Raw genomic sequence first — 25,717 nt, forward strand, 5'->3', positions numbered from 1 at the left:
TGTAAATTACTGTGTATGCGTTGTTCCTCATACCCCACTGTCCCCACAGTCTTCTAACAGTCTTCTCACCTATACAGGTTGGGGCACCCAAAACTGATAATAGGGCCTTAAATGGCACCTTTTTGACACAATCCTTACTTGTCATGTATTCTTGCATTGATTTCTTTAAATACTTTTTAAACAAAATAGTGTAAAAAACTTTTTTTATTGATATAAGAATATAAAAGTATAATAAGAAATAATTATTAAAAGAAAAAAATAATTGAAAAGAAGAGTAGACCCACAATTGGAAAACATAATTTGTTGGCAAAATCAAGAACTTTGATTGTTTATTCATTTGAATACCAATTGAACTTTTTAATATGAAAAGGAAAAAAACCCTCTTAATACAGAAAGGAAACAAGTTAGAAGTAACTATTAAATTAATAGTAAGTACAATGTAATCTTCTTTTGTGTGAGTGATATGAAATAGCCGAAGGGCAGATTTGCTTAATTGTCAATATCAGAGACATAACACTGCATGCATTCTATTACCAACTAAGAGGCCAGATTTATAACCCTAGAATACACAAGAGTTCTGTTTGTCCATCTGCTTATCAAATAGATATATCAATAGATAAGTGAAATGCAATGGTACCTACAATAGTACTTTAGTAACAGATGTGATACACTGAGATAAAGATATTGCCTTAGTCCTTATGTATTTGAGGCTGTTTCCGTAAATAATAAAGAAGTAACTTTTAACAGCTTTAAAGATTTTTTTTACAAAAAATAACTCAGCAAAAAGTTTATCAATTACAGAATAATTATTGATTTAATATAAAATGGCTCCTTTGTAATGTTTAAATGCTACAATTTTCAATCGACCAGTATTGACCAGTAAAGACCAGTAATGACCAGTATTGACCGGTTTTAACCGGGTATTGACCGCCGGCCCGGTCAATACTCAATTGACCGGTCAATATGCCAACCCTGGTCGCCAGGTACCAAGTAAGAAAAAAATCAGCATTTTTATCTAGGGTCTTCACACGGCTAAATTATTTGTTCACAAATAATAATAGATGAATGCATATTAGGCTTCAATGTTGCTTATACTATGACTACTGGCTCATACGATGCCATTTTTATAAATATCTATGCCAAATTTAATGAAATAGACTTGAAAATGTGTGTCGCCCGGTACCAAGTAAGAAAAAAGTCAGCATTTTTATGTAGGGTCTTCACACAGTAAAATTATTTGTGCCCAAAGTATAATAGATGAATGCATATTAGGCTTCAATGTTGCTTATTATATGACTACTGGTTCATACGATGCCAATCTTATAAATATCTATGCCAAATTTAATGAAATAGACTTGAAAATGTGTGTCGCCAGGTACCAAGTAAGAAAAAAATCAGCATTTTTATGTAGGGTCTTCACACAGTAAAATTATTTGTGCCCAAGTAATAATAGATGAATGCATATTAGGCTTCAATGATGCTTATACTATGACTACTGGTTCATACGATGCCAATTTTATAAATATCTATGCCAAATTTAATGAAATAGACTTGAAAATGTGTGTCGCCAGGTACCAAGTAAGAAAAAATCTGCATTTTTATGTAGGATCTTCACACGGTAAAATTGTTTGTGCCCAAATAATAATAGATGAATGCATATTAGGCTTCAATGTTGCTTATACTATGACTACTGGTTCATACGATGCCATTTTTTAAAATATCTATGCCAAATTTAATGAAAAAGACTTGAAAATGTGTGTCGCCAGGTACCAAGTAAGAAACAAATCAGCATTTTTATGTAGGGTCTTCACACAGTAAAATTATTTGTGCCCAAGTAATAATAGATGAATGCATATTAGGCTTCAATGTTGCTTATACTATGACTACTGGTTCATACGATGCCATTTTTTAAAATATCTATGCCAAATTTAATGAAAAAGACTTGAAAATGTGTGTCGCCAGGTACCAAGTAAGAAACAAATCAGCATTTTTATGTAGGGTCTTCACACAGTAAAATTATTTGTGCCCAAGTAATAATAGATGAATGCATATTAGGCTTCAATGTTGATTATACTATGACTACTGGTTCATACGATGCCAATCTTATAAATATCTATGCCAAATTTAATGAAATAGACTTGAAAATGTGTGTCGCCAGGTACCAAGTAAGAAAAAAGTCAGCATTTTTATGTAGGGTCTTCACACAGTAAAATTATTTGTGCCCAAAGTATAATAGATGAATGCATATTAGGCTTCAATGTTGCTTATACTATGACTACTGGTTCATACGATGCCAATCTTATAAATATCTATGCCAAATTTAATGAAATAGACTTGAAAATGTGTGTCGCCAGGTACCAAGTAAGAAAAAAATCAGCATTTTTATGTAGGGTCTTCACACAGTAAAATTATTTGTGCCCAAATAATAATAGATGAATGCATATTAGGCTTCAATGTTGCTTATACCAGGGGTGGCGAAATCAAATGTCCGAGTTGCCCGAGTCGTACATTTGCTTGTCTGGGCAACTGATTTTTTTCAATTAAGTTGTCCGTGGACAACAAGTTTTTTAAAAGTCGGGTCCAGGTATACAAAAAAACAACATTGTATTAAAGCCGTAATTAAGTTTTACAAAACCGGATGTTGACATGCGATTACATTGCCAGTGCTATTTGCTGACAATCAAGCTAAAATACGGGCACTCTCCCGCGCAGTGATCTCCCTCATTCCATAAGAGACCAGGAGCATGCCGCATTTTAAACATTCGGCCCGACTGTTAGACAGTGTACAGACTGGTTTCTTTATTTTTACAATCAGACAGAAATAAAAAGTATCAAAGTAAGATAATCAAAACACGGTCTACCTTGTTATTTAAGACGACTTTAATGGTAAAAATGGAACATTTAGTTTTTTTAAATCTTCAACAACGGAGCAGAAACCCGAAGCTTTGAGCAGTCCACCTCCCATAAAAACTAAAAAAGATTATGATAAAAAATATGATCTAAGTAAACGCACCAGAACTTTTCAAGAAACTTTTCTCACAGAATTTCAATGGTTACCAGTTGATGATAATCAAATTGCTACCAGTAGCGGTGCAGAGCCTCAGTCTGATGAGGTCGACATATTGGACTACTTTAATTTTTTAAGATGACGATGTACTTATGTTCAACACATGTTTTAATAACACTAGCTTTGCAAGATTAAAAGTTTTAGAAAGTCTTTATATTGTTAATAATTTACTGCTATAATGAATGTACTATTGAAATACAACTATAAACAAAACTAGCAAATCATACTCATTTTGGTATATTCCACATTGTTTTACATTAATCAATAAATGCATTTATAATTTATATAAACATTAACGGACAAGTGTAGTTCAGCAACGGACAAGTTAAATTTCCTAAATGGTTGTCCGTGGACAAGTATATTTTTTTGAGATTTCGCCATCCCTGCTTATACTATGACTAATGGTTCATACGATACCATTTTTATAAATATCTATGCCAAATTTAATGAAATAGACTTGAAAATGTGTGTCGCCAGGTACCAAGTAAGAAACAAATCAGCATTTTTATGTAGGGTCTTCACACAGTAAAATTATTTGTGCCCAAGTAATAATAGATGAATGCATATTAGGCTTCAATGTTGCTTATACTATGACTACTGGTTCATACGATGCCATTTTTTAAAATATCTATGCCAAATTTAATGAAAAAGACTTGAAAATGTGTGTCGCCAGGTACCAAGTAAGAAACAAATCAGCATTTTTATGTAGGGTCTTCACACAGTAAAATTATTTGTGCCCAAGTAATAATAGATGAATGCATATTAGGCTTCAATGTTGATTATACTATGACTACTGGTTCATACGATGCCAATCTTATAAATATCTATGCCAAATTTAATGAAATAGACTTGAAAATGTGTGTCGCCAGGTACCAAGTAAGAAAAAAGTCAGCATTTTTATGTAGGGTCTTCACACAGTAAAATTATTTGTGCCCAAAGTATAATAGATGAATGCATATTAGGCTTCAATGTTGCTTATTATATGACTACTGGTTCATACGATGCCAATCTTATAAATATCTATGCCAAATTTAATGAAATAGACTTGAAAATGTGTGTCGCCAGGTACCAAGTAAGAAAAAAATCAGCATTTTTATGTAGGGTCTTCACACAGTAAAATTATTTGTGCCCAAGTAATAATAGATGAATGCATATTAGGCTTCAATGTTGCTTATACTATGACTACTGGTTCATACGATGCCAATTTTATAAATATCTATGCCAAATTTAATGAAATAGACTTGAAAATGTGTGTCGCCAGGTACCAAGTAAGAAAAAATCTGCATTTTTATGTAGGATCTTCACACTGTAAAATTGTTTGTGCCCAAATAATAATAGATGAATGCATATTAGGCTTCAATGTTGCTTATACTATGACTACTGGTTCATACGATGCCATTTTTTAAAATATCTATGCCAAATTTAATGAAAAAGACTTGAAAATGTGTGTCGCCAGGTACCAAGTAAGAAACAAATCAGCATTTTTATGTAGGGTCTTCACACAGTAAAATTATTTGTGCCCAAGTAATAATAGATGAATGCATATTAGGCTTCAATGTTGATTATACTATGACTACTGGTTCATATGATGCCATTTTTAAAAATATCTATGCCAAATTTAATGAAAAAGACTTGAAAATGTGTGTCGCCAGGTACCAAGTAAGAAAAAAATCAGCATTTTTATGTAGGGTCTTCACACAGTAAAATTATTTGTGCCCAAATAATAATAGATGAATGCATATTAGGCTTCAATGTTGCTTATACTATGACTACTGGTTCATACGATGCCAATCTTATAAATATCTATGCCAAATTTAATGAAATAGACTTGAAAATGTGTGTTGCCAGGTACCAAGTAAGAAAAAAATCAGCATTTTTATGTAGGGTCTTCACACAGTAAAATTATTTGTGCCCAAATAATAATAGATGAATGCATATTAGGCTTCAATGTTGCTTATACTATGACTACTGGTTCATACGATGCCAATCTTATAAATATCTATGCCAAATTTAATGAAATAGACTTGAAAATGTGTGTCGACAGGTACCAAGTAAGAAAAAAATCTGCATTTTTATGTAGGGTCTTCACACAGTAAAATTATTTGTGCCCAAATAATAATAGATGAATGCATATTAGGCTTCAATGTTGCTTATACTATGACTAATGGTTCATACGATACCATTTTTATAAATATCTTTGCCAAATTTAATGAAATAGACTTGAAAATGTGTGTCGCCAGGTACCAAGTAAGAAAAAAATCAGCATTTTTATGTAGGGTCTTCACACGGTAAAATTATTTGTTCCCAAATAATAATAGATGAATGCATATTAGGCTTCAATGTTGCTTATACTATGACTACTGGTTCATACGATGCCATTTTTATAAATATCTATGCCAAATTTAATGAAATAGACTTGAAAATGTGTGTCGCCAGTTACCAAGTAAGAAAAAAATCAGCATTTTTATGTAGGGTCTTCACACGGTAAAATTATTTGTGCCCAAAATAATAATAGATGAATGCATATTAGGCTTCAATGTTGCTTATACTATGACTACTGGTTCATGCGATGCCATTTTTATATAATAATAAAATATAACAAATAATCCAACATGAGACAAAATGTCAAATAAAGATTATTAAAATAACATTTTTATAGCACAACTTGAACAAATTACAAATTAGACAGGCACACAATATCATAATAAAAAAATATGATAGTCATATGAAATGGCCGTAAACAACTTTAAATAAAATATAATTATGAATTTCTTTAAACTGAAAACCTTTTTTATAATAGACTTGTTTTTTTTTCCTAAATTATTAATAGTGATAGCTGTTTTTGCACAAATTATAGGAATTCGCGATGCAAATGGTCAATGTTTTAAAAAGCGTGCAACTTATTTTTTCACATTTCTCAACAGTTAGCGACTAATGCTGATGTTGTTACGCTGAGTGGCATATGGTTGCTGATGTCGTTACTGAGACTCATATTTTTACAAATTTGAACAATGCTCAATTAATTATTTTCACAATGTTCAACAGTCACAACTCATTTGTTCACAATTTTGAAAAGTGTGCAACTTATTTTTCCATAATTGTCAAGATTGCGAGGCTCATTTTTTTAATCTTCAACATTGCACGACTCATATTTCACAATTTTCAACATTGCGAGACGCTTGTTTTCACAATTTTTAAAAGTTTGCTACTGATATTTTAGGAATTTTAAACAATGCGCAACAAATTTTTCACAATGTTGAATAGTCACCACCAACTTTTCTCACTTTGAACATTGCGCGACTCCTTTTACCACAATATGAACAGTGTGCGCCTAATGTTTTCACAAAATGAGGCGGCAGAGGTTGCTGCACAAAGATAAAAAAGCCCACTGAAATTTTATCCAAAAAATAGCAACATGGCTTATTGGAGCTAAACAACCCTTTCTACATGTACTTTCAACAAGCACACAGACCACGGACTCTAGATTACACGGATAAGAAACGGGACCGTTACGCCAAATATCTTGTCGTGTCTAAGTCACGTGACCGGAGTTTACATACGGGCATCGCGGCCATTTGCAATCAGCAGCGGAAATGTAACCAATTTCCTGCATTTTATTTTCATCGTTGCGCAATGAATTGAACAGTTTGGCGAACATGTTTGCGACAGTTAATATTTGTAAGTATTTCTTCGTCAAATGCATTGATTATTGTTGACCCTGTTGTATTATTACGTTTGGAAATGGTGCTTTAAAAAGGTCATATCGAATGAGTTGTTACGGTTGAAAAAAATCTATTATGGCAGCTAACCAGACTTCTTCTCGAAATAAACATATTTATTCACAGTGGAATCACCAACAGCGTATATCATCTTATACCTGTGATGTTGTACATTGGCAAGATTGTGTTTTTATGAGTGATCAAATACGTTTTGGCACTGAAAATAACTGGTAGATTTGGACATTTTTTTTTGGAATTTATGTACAAATAAATGTCGAGGTGGTTGACGATAATTTCTAAATTCTATGTCAAAGCTTGGTAAAAATCTGTCACAAGTGCTTTTCACTGTATTTAATATAAATAACATGGCCGAAGTGTGCAGAAAAACTGATGTACTTTCTGAATTGGAAAGATTGGGAGAATTATTAATTATATTTAAAAGATGAAAATTGGCTGTAGCCCGAAATACTTTAAATTTCAATACACTGACTCTAGATTTAATAGTAGTAAGTTGTAAATATGTTAGGAAGACGATCTATTTTTACCTTTGTAATAATCTGAAAGTTGCTGAATACCGGTTAACGAGATGGGGACGGTATGGGGGAATAAGCACAACTTTCAAAAAGGCATGGCCAGCAAAGAGCCAGATCAGCCAGGTCGACATACACTGCATTTTTTGTGAAGTTATAAGCCCCAGTATAATATTTTTAAATACTTTATTGAACATAGTAACACATTTCTCATGACAAACAACATTATAAGTCACACTGTATGAACTTCAACATTTTGGCTATAAATATATCTGATCTAATTTTCTTTTTTTAAACATGTGATATTTACAAATTTAAAAATATTAAGATCAAAATGCAGAATGATGGGAGTAAATTCATGAAGTCTGGCTGTTTTCCGGAAGTCTGCTAATCAACTTTAAAAGGTGTCGTAAGGAGTAACATAATTTATTTAATTTTAATATTGTGCAAAATGATTTTTGTTTGTGAAGTCTATAATCAAAATTATACATTCACATATTTTTGCAAATAATGTTATGAGCTGCTTTAAGCGAAAAGGGGTTTTGAATTGTTGACCATTTCTGATCCACGTATGGTCTGATCACTTTGCAAGCCTGTTTGCTACCCGGGTTTGCTACTTCACATTAGATTTTTCTTTCAGAACTGTTCTGAGAGCTTTTGTTTTTGTTGTTTGTAATAATTTAGATTTTTTCTTTCTGGCTGTTGCGTGTCCCCTCATCGTTAGAAACACAGACAGCATCTTTTCAAGAATGATCATGGAATACTTCCCAGGCATGAGTTTTTCTGCATAGTATTGCACCATGAAAGCATCCATTATTTGTTCTTTAAGTTCTTCGGTATGAATGTCACTACAGCTCAAATTTTCATCGACGGTTTTGCGGCACTGATTTTCAAATTCCCTTACTAATAGGAATGTGTCTTCATTGGGGATTTTTAGGCCCCCTCTGTTTAGTTTTTCCGTCCACTTTGAATACTGTTTTGTAATTGAGGTTGATTCGTTGTTCTTCTCCATGTTGCCAATCGCAACCACAAGCGATTCTTTTTCTGACACTTTTACTCGTTTCACTTGTTTTCATAGTGCACGTATCAAATAACCGCTGATAAAAAATAGAACGGCTTGTTCGTCATGAGAAAGCTGCGGAGCTTCTTTCTCTGACCGAGTGTACATACTGCTTCTCTTACTGATGAGGTCCTCCAGAACCTGGTGCAGTAATGTTGCTGCAAACTGTCGCACTGGAAGCGTGTCACAGTCAACAATTTTGTTCACAATTTCTCTCACTCTGTCAACTGAATCTATTCTCATCTCGTAGAAAGCGGCGAATATTGCTTCTCGATGGTTCATTTCTTTAGATGTGGTGTTGAAAATCTTGTGGAATGGCTCACATAGGAACTCTGTTAATTGTTTAACCACTTCACTGTTAGTCTTGAGTTTTTCAGAAACTTTAATGATTCCTTTGCCATGTACAGAGAAACTTAGCTTATGAAATTTGTTGTCACCTACACTGTTTATTGCTTCTGGCACTGTTTCTGCGAATATTTCACTGAAGTCTTCTCTTTTGATCTGGAATGGAGATGTTTTGTTTTTTTGTGTCACAGTCGACTTGGTTCCAGTGGGCTTGGTACCAGTTTGTGGTGAATCTTGAGGCTTATAAAACTCTGACACTGAAAATACAAAACAAAAACATAAAAAACACAAGAAAATTATTTGTAAAAAAAATCTGGGGTATAGCCCCTTTAAGCAGACAGCAAAGAGTTTATCATGATTTTACTGAATTAAAGAACATATTTTATTTCATTTCAGAACCAATTGAAGTTGCAGTGAAAGTTAACCGTCCGACTATCAGCATGCCTGTCCTTAAGCGAGGCAGATCCAGGTTGTCCAGTAGGAAAGGAGATTCTAAGAACCATGGCAAGAAATCGATCGACAAACACTCTGCAGTCAACATTGAGATTTCTCAAGGTAATGTCCACTTTGGAGGAATGAGGCTGGGGCCCTTAAAAGGGGGGGGGAATTTGCGTCCTTTTGAGAAAAAAGGGGAATTGGGGATTTAAAAAAAACACTTTATAAACTTATCACTTAAAAAAATTGCTATATTTTCAGGGCTCTCTTGTTTATGTCAAACTTCTTAAAGAATGTAATGCTATAAATAAAATTTCATCCTCAATATTCCTAACTATAATGTTCTTTCTTGTTTTAATACTTCCAGAATGTGAGCCAGAGGCGATGTGTGACTCAGAAATAGTGACAGCGTCGGAAGTTATTATAGACAAGAAAGCATTCCAGATATTTGAGTACACTTACGCCAGTGACAACTTCTTCCGTCAGTGTTTAACAACATTAAAATCCGACACTAGTGAAACTGTGACAGAAGCTGATGAAGGAAGCTTAGACTATGCAGATGAATATTATGTGATAATAAACAAACATGCATTTCAGTACTATGAGCATGATGACCTGGATTTATTTGTTCAATCAAGAAAAGCTAGACTATTCAGTAAGTTCAAGGAAGACTGCTCATATATTGATAATGATGATTATGTGTGCCATAAGAAAAGTAACTCAGTCCGCTTTGTGCAGATGTATGACAGTGATGATTTAATGAAATTGAAATTAGCTGTGTCAGTGAATGAAGATTTCAGTGTTAGCATCCAGGTACATGACAAAAAGTTACCGTCCAACCACGAAATATGGAGTTCCATTCCAAGAATTTGCACCACCACGTTCACTATGTCAAGGATATTAAGAGAAGTTGGTCGGTTCAATATCTGCTCCGGAAATCCTGACCCAGACCTTCAAACGTTTATACCAGAAGGATCGTACTTGGACGCAAGGGATGGTCCATCACGACAAGGGCTACGCACATGTTACACTGGAACATCTACCATAATATCAACAAACTGTCAGCTCCTTGTTCAAAGCAAACGTTGTAAATGTTGTCAGATCTACCGACGTACATTACGCACTCTACTCTCTAGGCAAGAGAAAACACCGAAAGTGGACACCCCTAAGAAAGACTGGTTGCACTGTCAAACCCCTTTCAACAAGCTGACACCTAATCAGAAATTCTACAAGTTTAAGCAACACCAGGAATACACAAAAACACTGGAACAAGAGAATGAGAAATTGAAAAGACAGATCAAAAATGAAATTGACAAAAATGGAGTGAAATTAAGCGAAGATGAAAGCATGGATTTTATGGAACTGCTGGAAAATTCTATAGACCAGGGTTGGCCAAAACCGTCGGTCCGCCGGTCCTGACCGGCAAATTTTTCTAAGGACCGACAAGTGATTTAAGATAATCGGTCCGACTGACCCGACACAATAGGATGAAAAATGGTCTCAAAAAGATCACTCAAAGTGTATAATACGCTATTGGATTAATTAAAGGTAAATGCTTTTTATTCAACTTCTGTCAAAATCATTTTTTTCTTACCTTCATTTTGATGTTTTGATGTTTAAAGTTGGATTAGAATTGACTATCACATGCGAGTTCAAAATCAACGGTCTTTGTTAAAGAAATCAACTGAGTGCGTCCGCCATTTTATTTGTTCCATTTAATTTCTCCACAACAAAAACTGCATGAAAACTTGTTTCAACAGGCATTTGTGAGCATTTAGTTTCATTATTATAATGTTCTGGGAAGGATATATTTTAATTTACACACAAACAATTTCTGAAATCAAAATTAGATTTTTCACCCGATGTACTATATTTCGGATATTTTAAAATTCGGACATAGGGATATTTATGTTTTGATTTGTTGTTGATAGTTTGTAGCAATATGTTTTGTGTTATTTCAGACAACAAGAATGGATGGTGGTAATTATCATGGGCCTTTCTATCAAGAAATAGGTGTGAAAGACATTCATTAAATTGAACCTGGAAATCAACCACCTCAGCTAAGACAAAATATTTTAACAATAGGTGTTGTTTTAGAACTTGTGAAATCGGCTAATAAACAGAAATTGAAGTCATCCAAAGTAGTGTGAATGGGTGTGTGCAATTAACTAATAAGTCAAACTTGATTGGATGTCACCCTATATACTTTTCAAGAACACGGATTTGTAGAGCTGTGCAGGCTAAAAAACAGTTTGACAAAAAGAAGTCTAAAAAGAATACCTTTGGTTTATATGTGGTTTATTATTAATATAATAATTGTTTAACTATATCGACTTTGGACATGTTTTTATTGTATTTTAATGTGATCAAAACCAATAAACATCAAAAAGGTACTCTCTTTTGTTGTGTTTTGCTGTTATAGTTTAGTCGGACAGTGGGACTGACAGAAACTGATTCGGACTGACAAAAATTTCAAGTCTGTCAGTCCGAATGACTGACAGATTTTTCAAGTTTTGGCGAACCATGATAGACACAGAAAGTTCATTGTACAGAGAAAATGAAAACAGCTACAAGTCATTATTCTGGGAACAGCAATTGAAATACAATCAATTAAATGACAAGCGGCAGATGAGATGGCACCCAATGATCATAAAGTGGTGTATTCTACTTCGTAGTAAGTCCAGCAGCGGGTATGATACTTTAAGAAAATCAGGCTTTGTCAGTCTTCCAAGCGAGAGACTTCTGTATGACTATACACATTTGATTGAAAATGGTGTTGGGTTTCAACCTAAAGTTGTGGAGATGTTATATAATGAAGTATATAAAAGTGAAGATCCTGAAAGTGTGCCAAAATGGAAAAAAATTGTGGGAATTTTACACGATGAAGTAAAAATCCAAAGTGATCTTGTTTATGATAAACAAAGTGGAAAGTTAGTAGGATTTGTGGACCTTGATAAGATGGGAAATGACTTAAATAACATTGACGAGGTCTTGAAAAATGAGGATAGACAGTTGGCTAAGCAAGTACTCGTAATAATGGTAAGAGGTGTTGCCTCCTCTCTCAAATTTCCGCTGGCCTTCTTTGCTACTGCCGGGGTGAATTCTGACCAGCTTTTTGGTTTACTCTGGCAGGCAGTCAGGATACTTGAACTTGACTTGGATTTAGCAACTCTTTTCATTACAAGCGACGGAGCTTCCCCCAACAGGCGATTTTGCCGACTCCATCGAGGTCAAAATGAAGGAGTAATTTACCGTGCAGTCAATGACTTTGCTTCAGACAGAAGATATATTTATTTCATCTCAGATCCACCACATCTCATAAAGACCACTAGAAACTGCTTTTCAAACTCATATGCACATAAAAATACCCGAAAAATGTGGAATAATGGAAAGGATGTATCGTGGCTACATATCGTAAATCTGTACAGGGACCATTCTCAAGATCAGTTGTATCGGTACTGTAACAAGTTGACGAAAGAACATATCGACATGACATCCTATGGCTGTATGAAAGTGAACAAGGCTGCACAAGTATTGAGTGAAACTGTCGCTTGTGCCCTGGAAATGCTGTACGGAGATCAAGTGTCAGAAACAGTTACATTCATCCGTCACATGGACAAATTTTTTGATTGTTTGAATGTACGCCATTTAAATGAGGCACAGGCAACGAGAAAACCAAATCTCAGACCATACACTTCTGTAAATGATGACAGGCTTAATTATTTGACTGGGGATTTCCTTGAATACTTTGCACAGTGGAAAAACAATGTTGAAACAAGACCGGGTGTCTTTTCTAAATCGGAGAAAGCCGGCATGATGTTGAGTTACTAGACATTAGAAGGGATTGAAATGACTGTGAAATCTGTTGTGGAATGTGTTAAATATTGTCTAGAGAGTGGTGCCGAATTTGTTCTAACAAACAAGTTTAACCAAGATCCGATTGAGCAGCATTTCGGAGTTCACCGGAGTAGTAACGGGGCCGACACAAATCCAACACTTCAAACATTTGCAAACACCATGGTTAGACTGCGTACGGTCGGTAGCCAAATGATTGCTCCCCTACGTGGAAACACTAAGCGAAAACTGGAATTGGCTCCAATAGACAATACTCCGTTAGAAAAGAGGCAACGAAGGAAATCTAAATAGTGACCTTAAAGTTAAACTGTATTGGATAAAAGGGGTAAAAATTGTGACCTTGATAGTGGAATTCTTGGAGTATATTTTCCACAAAAATGGTGTAGATTTGTGTAACTTTACTGAATGATATGTAACTTGTGTTTTCTAAATAACAATGTGCCAAAAGTTAAATTGAAACCATGTATATAAATGTGTTGGTTCTGAGAAAACTGGTCATAATGTATTTGGGTAAATTGCCATCCCAGATTAGCCTGTGCAGTTCGCACAGGCTAATCAGGGATAACAATTGCCGCTTTTTTGAAATTTTTTGTTTAAATTTAGTCTCTTCTTAGCAAAAATCCAATTTAGGCGAAAAATGTCGTCCCAGATTAGCCTTTGCATGCTGCACAGGCTAATCTGGGACGACACTTAACGCACATGCATTATGCCCAGTATTCTCAGAACACGACTCAAATGACATTACAATTCTTAGTGTTTCAAAAACAGGTCATGTTTGATATTAAGTGCTCACAACCCACTGTTTTTTTTTACAGAGTTATACAAACTGTATGTCTTTTAAAGGTCTATGATGCCTTTCAATAAAATGTGGCTGCCACATCTGATCATGTACTCAAATTGTATTAATTGATTGTTAAATCCTATTTTCAACATTTTATTTCTCATGTATAAAGGGCTATGCTGGAATATTGTATTAGCGTAGTGTGATCTGACATTATTTAGTTAATACATTTTGTTACCTCCCTTTATGGATGTGACAATGTTGTTTCATGATTGTAAAACTAGTGCTTTTTGAACGATGTACTTATGTAGACTTTTTATTTAGACAAAGGCTTAATTTGTTTTTAACAAATATGTTGGAGATTCAGTGGCTTTTATGTCCTAACAATTGATGTCTGGACTGCTTTTTGAAAGTCTTCATCTCTTGTTGTAACATTCTAAAAGTGAACTCTATATATATTATCATATATATTCATCTCTTGTTGTTAAATTCTAAAAGTGAACTCTTTATATATATTATTATATATATATATATGAGGCTAATGAGCCTCGTCATGAGGAAAAGGGACCTTACAGCGATTGCGACCAGTTTGGATCACCTCAGTCTGATCAAGATCAAAACTGTTCCGTTAAAATCTTTGACTTACTGGCATGAGTATTGAACAGATTGAATCCTGATCAGACTGCGCTTTCAAGCACACGCTGATCTGGATCTTAAATGTTCGCAATCACCTTAAGGTCCATTTTCTCACAACGCGACTTTTTGCAATGAAAACTGTAGGAATTTTAATGGCAGGATTTTTAATGTTTAAACCTTAACCACTCTTATATATAGTATTATATAGTATTTTCAATGTATTATATCATGAAGCGTGAGACTTTAATAAAATATAGTATTGTTATTGTATTGTTTTCAATTCAATTATCAGCTGGCTCGAAAGTGCAGTCTCATCAGGATCCAACCTTTTCGATATTCAGTCAGTATACAAAATATGTTAGACGGACATTCTAGCTCCTGATCAGACCGCCCTTTCGAACGAAGGCTGATCTGGATCCACACTGGTTGCAATTACATTCAGGTCCTATTCCAATGATGCGGCTCATATAGGCTTGGCTAATTAATGCTATACAAAGCGAAAGAAAGAGCGCACAAAGTCTAGAAGACAAGATACAAGGAATTCATAAAAAGGTCAAATTTGTGAAGCTGAACAAGATGTGTTACTCTTTACCAGTAGCAATAAGACACTACGATTCAGATGCAATTGACGAAATAAGCATGCTCAAACAAATGAAATATTTACCATTCACTCTTTCGTATCCGTGCTTGGAAATCATATGACCCCGAAATCGAGACATTGTCTTGTAACTTTTTGGGCACTCTGTACACTGGTAGACACCCACTGATTCGATTGCTTTTGTCACTTTTACTTTCTTACATGGTTGAACATTCTCAGAATCATCACTGCTACATGTGTATTCACCTAACAATTCGTCTAAATCTAAGTCGTCATCGTCCCAGTGAAAAAAATCCGATTTTGAATAGTTGGACATGATGCACTGATGTCAAAATACGAAATGACCTGCGTAACACCGACCGTGATTTTCAAGAATCTTAAAACAATTTTAATTAATTGATAATTTAAGGTAAATAACCTTTCATATATAATTATACATAATTACCTTTTTGATAATAAACAACAAACGATGAATGTTTTTGACACCCATTTTATTTGAAGTATGCAAAGCCGAAAAATATCAAGAGGGTCCGCTATATACGCGGTCTCGTCATAAAATTAACACCATTTCTGTGTTATAAACAAGAGCCGAAATCCTTAATTTATTAAGCTTCATTAATTATTAGCTTTATTGATATGTCTCATAAACCAAATATTTCAATATATTCCATAAAAAATATAATAATCATGGCAAAGGAAATTCAATGGCCGGTATCTAACAAAAGCATAATCGCCAAGACCGTAGCATCAGTTCGGTGCGTTCGGAACGCGCGCAACTTTCTTCCGCCTTCATTCCTTAATTACTTTCGTTTTTAAACAATTTTTTTTTCTATCGTATACAGAATTCTATTCTCCTAAGCAAGATGTTATTTTTAAAACTGAACTCCAAATATAAACGCTACAAATTGGTATTAAGTACGAACATGTCAACCGTAAATCTAGATTCTAAAACTCCAAAACGGTATGATATTTGCAAAAGTTAAAGTTATAACTCGCCGGGCTGCCCAAATCAGAAAGAAAAACTCAATATATATTTATATATCTGAAAACTACGTAACGTAAGCTTTCTAATGATATATAATTTGTCAAAATCGGCCGAGAAATGAAACTATAATTTAACAAAAGACGTGAGTGGGTACATCAAAATGTATAACCTCGGCGCTTCGCTGTACGCTACTTACAAAAGATCGATAGCCACGACACGGTAAAACGCGCGGTGGTAAAACATAAAATGTGTATTTCTTGTGTTTAACTCGCTATAAATCCATTAATAACAACGGGAATATACTAAAAGTTATATTTTTTTGAAAGAGGATTTAATAAGCAACAAGATAACGTATAAACCAATAAAATCGGATGAATAGTTTTTGCATAAGGTTGAATTTACTACAGTAAGGGTCAAATACTCGATTCATCTCCTATCAATATACACTCCGTGCACAGACCAATGACAGTAGGACTACTGGCACTGACCGTTGGTTCATCAGCATGATAAATGGGTGTCAAAAATAGCACAAATAATGTAAAATGTGTAATATGCATGTATAACGATGAAACTTACCAACCACTCGACCAGGAAACTTCTGTTGCAGACTATGTCACATAGTATGTGGGATTCGGGATGCTCTCCCACTGGTATCATATGCAGATCAGTGGTCACAAGAACGTACACAACATCATTAATGTCAGCGATATATATCTCCGACTTCAAACACACAGCTTGCAAAATCGATGAATATTGCACAAAAGCAGCTTCGTTACAAACTTCCAGCAACTCGAAATCCACAAGCAGTCTCGTTCCCCACCCACTTTGACTTCGCAGCGAAGGCATGTTTTTTGGGGGAAACCGTTAACATCTCACAACTAAACGTATACTACGGAGATTGACAAGTTGAAAAATAATTTACTCTCATCACTTCCCATTTGCGCACTACGTTAAACTCCAGTTCCATTTTGTCTTTATTGTTTGAAATGTTACTCTACACATTCGCTTTCAAAATAGCGGTTGGCGTGTTGTTGGAAGTACATGTACATGTCGAATGTGTTATTGTAAAAACTATTGGTATTGTGTTTTTAGTGCAGAAATTGTATTTAAGTTTCGATTTCTAGCTCAAATTTATATATTTTGTTAAATAATTTGCGTTTAAATTTGATTGTTTGTTGCTTACTTGCGAACTATTTTTTATGTGTAAATATGCATAGACGCTAGTGGATATGTAATCAGGTTACCATATTTACAACAATAAAATTTAACGGTTGTTTGTTTTTGTTTGTTTTGTTAATATTTTCTAAAACGAATGTTAAACGCAAGATGAAATTATTAATTAATTTGGGAATGCAATCGCAATATGTATGATTTAAAATCAAATTTGAATTGCCTAGCGCGTGAATTATCTCCTGGGGTGAATCGGCTTCCGGCGAGAACTCATTTTATAGCGCGTGCGCCATAAAAACACACCACTTTTTCGTGATTTAATCAAAAACTAGATTTTTGCCAGGTATAACGCCTACGCCAACAGGTAGATCGCATTCTTGTCCATATACATGTCAAATTTCAGCAAAAGTTACCGACCAGTTTTCAAGGCGCTCAAATCGCGGCTATATGCCTCAACTTAACGAAACTTAGCCCCCTTTATCATTCGTTCGAATGAACGTCATCAATGATGACGTCCAATACATCACTCATTCCATATGTGAACATAATCTGAACATAATGCACGCACATGCGTAGTTTTACACTGAGAGGCAAACACTATTCTTGCGAATCAATACAAATTAAGTAATCTTATATAAATTTTGATCTCATTATTAATAAGAAAAAATAAGAGAAAAATGGACTTTAAGGACAATTTAATAATTACCAATCAAAAAGACACTAGCAATAACTTTAACTAACCCCGTAACAAACACAAATACCGATCGCGAAATAGTATACAAGACGTTGTTTTAACATATGATACACAATTAAATCACGATCACGAAATACGCTTAAAACAAACAATCTTATTTATTTACTTACTGGAAAGTTTAAACGTGTCAAGCTTTGAAGACTAAACAAGTTCGCTGTCCTCACAATAGCAGATGTTCATAATTCCAACAGCTCTGCTATTTACAGAATGACACTTAAATAATCCCACAAAAAATAAATTGTGGTGTTTGTTAGAATGCCACAAAGCATAAATCCGCGTTATAATCGAAATAATACCGGTTCTTGTTTGTCATAATTTGTTGTCAAATAAAATCCGGCCGGAAGTTTGGATCTAAACAAACAATTGAGTACAAGTATTATTTTTCATATTAAAATGTTCAAAGTGTTTATAAACGTCGGCGATTGCAAATGTCTCTGTTCGAAAACTTTAAACAATAAGGACATTGTATAAGACATTTTCTTTTACCTTTAAAATATGGCAATTCTATAATGCCGTAAGCATCTTTTGCAACAAATACACAGTGTCTAAGCCACAGTATCATTAAAATACATGATTAAATTGCGTCAACACAAAAAGTGCATGCACACATACTTCTTATATAGGAATACATTTTCATGCTGTAAAGAGTAAATAAAACAAAACGCGTTGAGCGTCTGTTGTACGATTATTATTAAAGCTCGATTCAGTTCATTGATAAAACATTTACACTGAAACAATTAATAACACATCATTCTTAAAATGAATGAAAACATACATATATTTGGACAACATTTGAGTACTTTTGGAAAAGTTAAATATTTCCTGTGCTTCTAACACCAGTATAATGTTTAAAAATCAATAGGAAACTTTGATAACTCTTCCGCAGGAACAAAATCTAATCGTTAGTGGGTTTATAAATAATAGCAATGCGTAATGAATATATTTAACACTCCCAATAAGGCGTTATTGTTTAATTTCGCAAATGTGCAATTTTAATTATTAGAATATAAAAAAACAACAGTGAATACAAACTATAATACGTCCCACACAACATACGCATATCTTTTACCGAGTTTGAGAAAAATGTCTAAATTTTGTGAAATACAATCATAAACAACGGAGGAGTTAGTCACGTGTAAGGAAATATACAACACAAGTAGCTGTCATCTGAAGGCAAACAAAACAGTTTGAATCAATTGCACATTTTTCTCCACTGTTTTACTCTACCAAGTACCAAAGGTCACTCTTCGCATACAAAACGCTTGTTCGACAAACTGCAGAGCCACTCAGATGGTTTTACACCGTAAACGTGTGTCACGAAATATTTCACACAGCTCCTCGTTGCCTTTCTGTATAAAAATCAGGATATTGGACATGTCACATGACACAAGTTTAGACCGCAAGTCAGATACACGTTTATTTAATTCAGCGCCGGAATGTTCGGCACGTGATTGCAATACAAAGTTCCACAGCTCACACTTTACAGGATGATCTAGTTTAGATAGTGTGATCAACAAGCTGCACAGCCACTCAGATAAGCATTCACCTGTCTGAAGACTGATACAGGGTAACAAAGCAGACAGCTGGAGAGCACAATAACCCGTATAGGTTCCCCATCATAAAAGCTTTTCTTATTTACTGAGTGTGGGTAGAATGTCTGATGTTTGTGAAACACAATCAGCAGTTCTCAGGCCCAGGTTCCCTATACTTCTGTCACGGAATATTTCAAACAGCTCCTTGCTCCCTTTTGTTACCATAACCAGGAAATTGGACATGTCACATGACAAAAGTTTAGATCGCAAGTCAGATACACGTATTTTTTAATCAGCGTCACAATCTTCTCCACGTGATTGCACCAAAATTCGCCACATGTGAAATTCTACACGATTATCTAATTCAGAAAGCTTGATTAACAAGCTACACAGCCACTCAGAGGAACATTGACCTGTCACCAGACTGATACAGTTTAACGAAGCAGGCAGCTGTAGAGCACAATGACCCGTATAGGTTCCCCATAAATAGAGCTTTTCTAATTTACTGAGTGTGGGTAGAATATCTCAGGTCCAATATCCCTATACTTGAGTCACGGATTATTTCAAACAGCTCCTTAATGTCATTGTTTACAAATATCTTGATATTAGACAGCTCACATGACAATAATTTAGATCGCACGTCCGATACAGGTATATTTGAATCAGTGTCACAATCTTTTCCACGTGATTGCACCACAAAGTTCCTACCTCACACTCTACAGGATGATCTAATTCAGAAAGCTTGATTAACAAGCTGCACAGCCATTCAGAGGAACATTCGCCTGTCTGAAGACTGACACAGTGTAATGATGCAGGCAGCTGGAGATCACAATGATCCGTATAGGTTCCCCATAAATAGAGCTTTTCTAATTTACTGAGTGTGGGTAGAATGTCTGATATTTGTAAAACACAATCAACGTTTCTCAGGTCCAATATCGCAAAACTTGTGTGACAGAATATTTTAAACAGTTCCTTGCTGCCTTTTTTAACTGATATTTGGATATTAGACATGTCATATGACACTAGTTTAGATCGCACGTCAGATACAGGTATATTTGAATCAGTGACACAATCTTTTCCGCGTGATTGTACCACAAAGTTCCATACCTCACACTCTACAGGATGATCTAATTCAGAAAGCTTGATTAACAAGCTGCACAGCCACTCAGAGGAACATTCGCCTGTCTGAAGACTGACACAGTGTAATGATGCAGGCAGCTGAAGATCACAATGACCCGTATAGGTTCCCCATAAATAGAGCTTTTCTAATTTACTGAGTGTGGGTAGAATGTCTGATGTATGTGAAACACAATCAGCAGTTCTCAGTTCCAGGATCCCTATACTTGTGTCACGAAATATTTTAAACAGTTCCTTGCTGTTTTTGTCTACAAATATATTGATATTAGACATGTCACATGACAATAGTTTAGATTGCACGTCAGATACAGGTATATTTGAATAAGTGTCGCAATCGTCTCCACGTGATTGCACCACAAAGTTCCATAACTCACACTCTACAGGATGCCCTAGTTCAGAAAGTTTGATTGACAACGTACACAGCCACTCAGAGGAACATTCACCTGTCTGAAGACTGACACAGTGTAATGATGCAGGCAGCTGAAGATCACAATGACCCGTATAGGTTCCCCATAAATAGAGCTTTTCTAATTTACTGAGTGTGGGTAGAATGTCTGATATTTGTAAAACACAATCAGCGTTTCTCAGGTCCAATATCCCTATACTTGTGTGACGGAATATTTTAAACAGTTCCTTGCTGCCTTTGTCTACTAATACATTGATATAAGACATGTCACATGACAATAGTTTAGATTGCACGTCGGATACAGGTATATTTGAATCAGTGCCGCAATCTTCTCCACGTGATTGTACCACAAAGTTCCATACCTCACACTCTACAGGATGATCTAATTCAGAAAGCTTGATTAACAAGCTGCACAGCCACTCAGAGGAACATTCGCCTGTCTGAAGACTGACACAGTGTAATGATGCAGGCAGCTGGAGATCACAATGACCCGTATAGGTTCCCCATAAATAGAGCTTTTCTAATTTACTGAGTGTGGGTAGAATGTCTGATATTTGTAAAACACAATCAGCGTTTCTCAGGTCCAATATCGCTATACTTGTGTGACAGAATATTTTAAACAGTTCCTTGCTGCCTTTTTTAACTGATATATTGATATTAGACATGTCATATGACAATAGTTTAGATCGCACGTCAGATACAGGTATATTTGAATCAGTGCCACAATCTTTTCCACGTGATTGCACCACAAAGTTCCATACCTCACACTCTACAGGATGATCTAATTCAGAAAGCTTGATTAACAAGCTGCACAGCCACTCAGAGGAACATTCGCCTGTCTGAAGACTGACACAGTGTAATGATGCAGGCAGCTGGAGATCACAATGACCCGTATAGGTTCCCCATTAATAGAGCTTTTCTAATTTACTGAGTGTGGGTAGAATGTCTGATGTATGTGAAACACAATCAGCAGTTCTCAGTTTCAGGATCCCTATACTTGTGTCACGAAATATTTTAAACAGTTCCTTGCTGTTTTTGTCTACAAATATATTGATATTAGACATGTCACATGACAATAGTTTAGATTGCACGTCAGATACAGGTATATTTGAATAAGTGTCGCAATCTTCTCCACGTGATTGCACAACAAAGTTCCATAACGCACACTCTACAGGATGCCCTAGTTCAGAAAGTTTGATTGACAACGTACACAGCCACTCAGAGGAACATTCACCTGTCTGAAGACTGACACAGTGTAATGATGCAGGTAGCTGAAGATCACAATGACCCGTATAGGTTCCCCATAAACAGAGCTTTTCTAATTTACTGAGTGTGGGTAGAATGTCTGATATTTGTAAAACACAATCAGCGTTTCTCAGGTCCAATATCCCTATACTTGTGTGACGGAATATTTTAAACAGTTCCTTGCTGCCTTTGTCTACTAATATATTGATATTAGACATGTCACATGACAATAGTTTAGATTGCACGTCAGATATAGGTATATTTGAATCAGTGCCGCAATCTTCTCCACGTGATTGCACCACAAAGTTCCATAACTTACACTTTACAGGATGCCCTAGTTCAGAAAGCTTGATTGACAACGTACACAGCCACTCAGAGGAACATTCACCTGTCTGAAGACTGACACAGTTTAGTGATGCAGGTAGCTGGAGATCACAATGACCCGTATATGTTCCCCATAATATAAGCTTTTCTAATTTACTGAGTGTGGGTAGAATGTCTGATGTATGTGAAACACAATCAGCAGTTGTCAGTTTCAGGATCCCTATACTTGTGTGACGGAATATTTTAAACAGTTCCTTGCTGCCTTTGTTTACTAATAAATTGATATTAGACATGTCACATGACAATAGTTTAGATTGCACGTCAGATACAGGTATATTTGAATCAGTGCTGCAATCTTCCTCACGTGATTGCACCACAAAGTTCCATAACACACACTCTACAGGATGCCCTAGTTCAGAAAGCTTGATTGACAACGTACACAGCCACTCAGAGGAACATTCACCTGTCTGAAGACTGACACAGTGTAATGATGCAGGCAGCTGGAGATCACAATGACCCGTATAGGTTCCCCATAAATAGAGCTTTTCTAATTTACTGAGTGTGGGTAGAATGTCTGATATTTGTAAAACACAATCAGCGTTTCTCAGGTCCAATATCGCTATACTTGTGTGACAGAATATTTTAAACAGTTCCTTGCTGCCTTTTTTAACTGATATTTGGATATTAGACATGTCATATGACAATAGTTTAGATCGCACGTCAGATACAGGTATATTTGAATCAATGCCACAATCTTTTCCACGTGATTGCACCACAAAGTTCCATACCTCACACTCTACAGGATGATCTAATTCAGAAAGCTTGATTAACAAGCTGCACAGCCACTCAGAGGAACATTCGCCTGTCTGAAGACTGACACAGTGTAATGATGCAGGCAGCTGGAGATCACAATGACCCGTATAGGTTCCCCATAAATAGAGCTTTTCTAATTTACTGAGTGTGGGTAGAATGTCTGATGTATGTGAAACACAATCAGCAGTTCTCAGTTTCAGGATCCCTATACTTGTGTCACGAAATATTTTAAACAGTTCCTTGCTGCCTTTGTTTACTAATAAATTGATATTAGACATGTCACATGACAATAGTTTAGATTGCACGTCAGATACAGGTATATTTGAATCAGTGCTGCAATCTTCCTCACGTGATTGCACCACAAAGTTCCATAACACACACTCTACAGGATGCCCTAGTTCAGAAAGCTTGATTGACAACGTACACAGCCACTCAGAGGAACATTCACCTGTCTGAAGACTGACACAGTGTAATGATGCAGGCAGCTGGAGATCACAATGACCCGTATAGGTTCCCCATAAATAGAGCTTTTCTAATTTACTGAGTGTGGGTAGAATGTCTGATATTTGTAAAACACAATCAGCGTTTCTCAGGTCCAATATCGCTATACTTGTGTGACAGAATATTTTAAACAGTTCCTTGCTGCCTTTTTTAACTGATATTTGGATATTAGACATGTCATATGACAATAGTTTAGATCGCACGTCAGATACAGGTATATTTGAATCAATGCCACAATCTTTTCCACGTGATTGCACCACAAAGTTCCATACCTCACACTCTACAGGATGATCTAATTCAGAAAGCTTGATTAACAAGCTGCACAGCCACTCAAAGGAACATTCGCCTGTCTGAAGACTGACACAGTGTAATGATGCAGGCAGCTGGAGATCACAATGACCCGTATAGGTTCCCCATAAATAGAGCTTTTCTAATTTACTGAGTGTGGGTAGAATGTCTGATGTATGTGAAACACAATCAGCAGTTCTCAGTTTCAGGATCCCTATACTTGTGTCACGAAATATTTTAAACAGTTCCTTGCTGTTTTTGTCTACAAATATATTGATATTAGACATGTCACATGACAATAGTTTAGATTGCACGTCAGATACAGGTATATTTGAATAAGTGTCGCAATCTTCTCCACGTGATTGCACAACAAAGTTCCATAACTCACACTCTACAGGATGCCCTAGTTCAGAAAGTTTGATTGACAACGTACACAGCCACTCAGAGGAACATTCACCTGTCTGAAGACTGACACAGTGTAATGATGCAGGCAGCTGAAGATCACAATGACCCGTATAGGTTCCCCATAAACAGAGCTTTTCTAATTTACTGAGTGTGGGTAGAATGTCTGATATTTGTAAAACACAATCAGCGTTTCTCAGGTCCAATATCCCTATACTTGTGTGACGGAATATTTTAAACAGTTCCTTGCTGCCTTTGTCTACTAATATATTGATATTAGACATGTCACATGACAATAGTTTAGATTGCACGTCAGATACAGGTATATTTGAATCAGTGCCGCAATCTTCCTCACGTGATTGCACCACAAAGTTCCATAACTGACACTCTACAGGATGCCCTAGTTCAGAAAGCTTGATTGACAACGTACACAGCCACTCAGAGGAACATTCACCTGTCTGAAGACTGACACAGTTTAGTGATGCAGGTAGCTGGAGATCACAATGACCCGTATATGTTCCCCATAATATAAGCTTTTCTAATTTACTGAGTGTGGGTAGAATGTCTGATGTATGTGAAACACAATCAGCAGTTGTCAGTTTCAGGATCCCTATACTTGTGTGACGGAATATTTTAAACAGTTCCTTGCTGCCTTTGTTTACTAATAAATTGATATTAGACATGTCACATGACAATAGTTTAGATTGCACGTCAGATACAGGTATATTTGAATCAGTGCTGCAATCTTCCTCACGTGATTGCACCACAAAGTTCCATAACTGACACTCTACAGGATGCCCTAGTTCAGAAAGCTTGATTGACAACGTACACAGCCACTCAGAGGAACATTCACCTGTCCGAAGACTGACACAGTTTAGTGATGCAGGCAGCTGGAGATCACAATGACCCGAATAGGTTCCCCATAATATAAGCTTTTCTAATTTACTGAGTGTGGGAAGAATGTCTGATGTTTGTAAAACACAATCAGCGTGTCTCAGGTCCAATATCCCAATACTTGTGTCACGAAATATTTCAAACAGTTCCTTGCTGTCATTTTCTACTAATACCTTGACATTCGACATATCACATGATAATAGTTTTGACCGCAAGTCGGATACATGAATATTTAAATCA

At 35.6% G+C, this 25,717-nt stretch overlaps 1 protein-coding gene across 1 annotated transcript; it reads left to right on the forward strand.

Annotated features, from left to right (window-relative positions):
• Positions 1–6,545: 6,545 nt before the first annotated feature.
• LOC127860808 (uncharacterized) lies at positions 6,546–25,489 on the forward strand. The gene is made up of 4 exons (XM_052399096.1): positions 6,546–6,745; positions 9,118–9,276; positions 9,524–10,543; positions 25,377–25,489. The coding sequence occupies exons 2-4, from the start codon at positions 9,162–9,164 to the stop codon at positions 25,487–25,489; spliced, it is 1,248 nt and encodes a 415-aa protein (XP_052255056.1). The 5' UTR covers positions 6,546–6,745; positions 9,118–9,161.
• The last annotated feature ends 228 nt before the right edge of the window (positions 25,490–25,717 follow it).

Source organism: Dreissena polymorpha, chromosome 15, assembly GCF_020536995.1.
Source record: "Dreissena polymorpha isolate Duluth1 chromosome 15, UMN_Dpol_1.0, whole genome shotgun sequence".
NCBI classification, from domain to species: Eukaryota; Metazoa; Mollusca; class Bivalvia; order Myida; family Dreissenidae; genus Dreissena; species Dreissena polymorpha.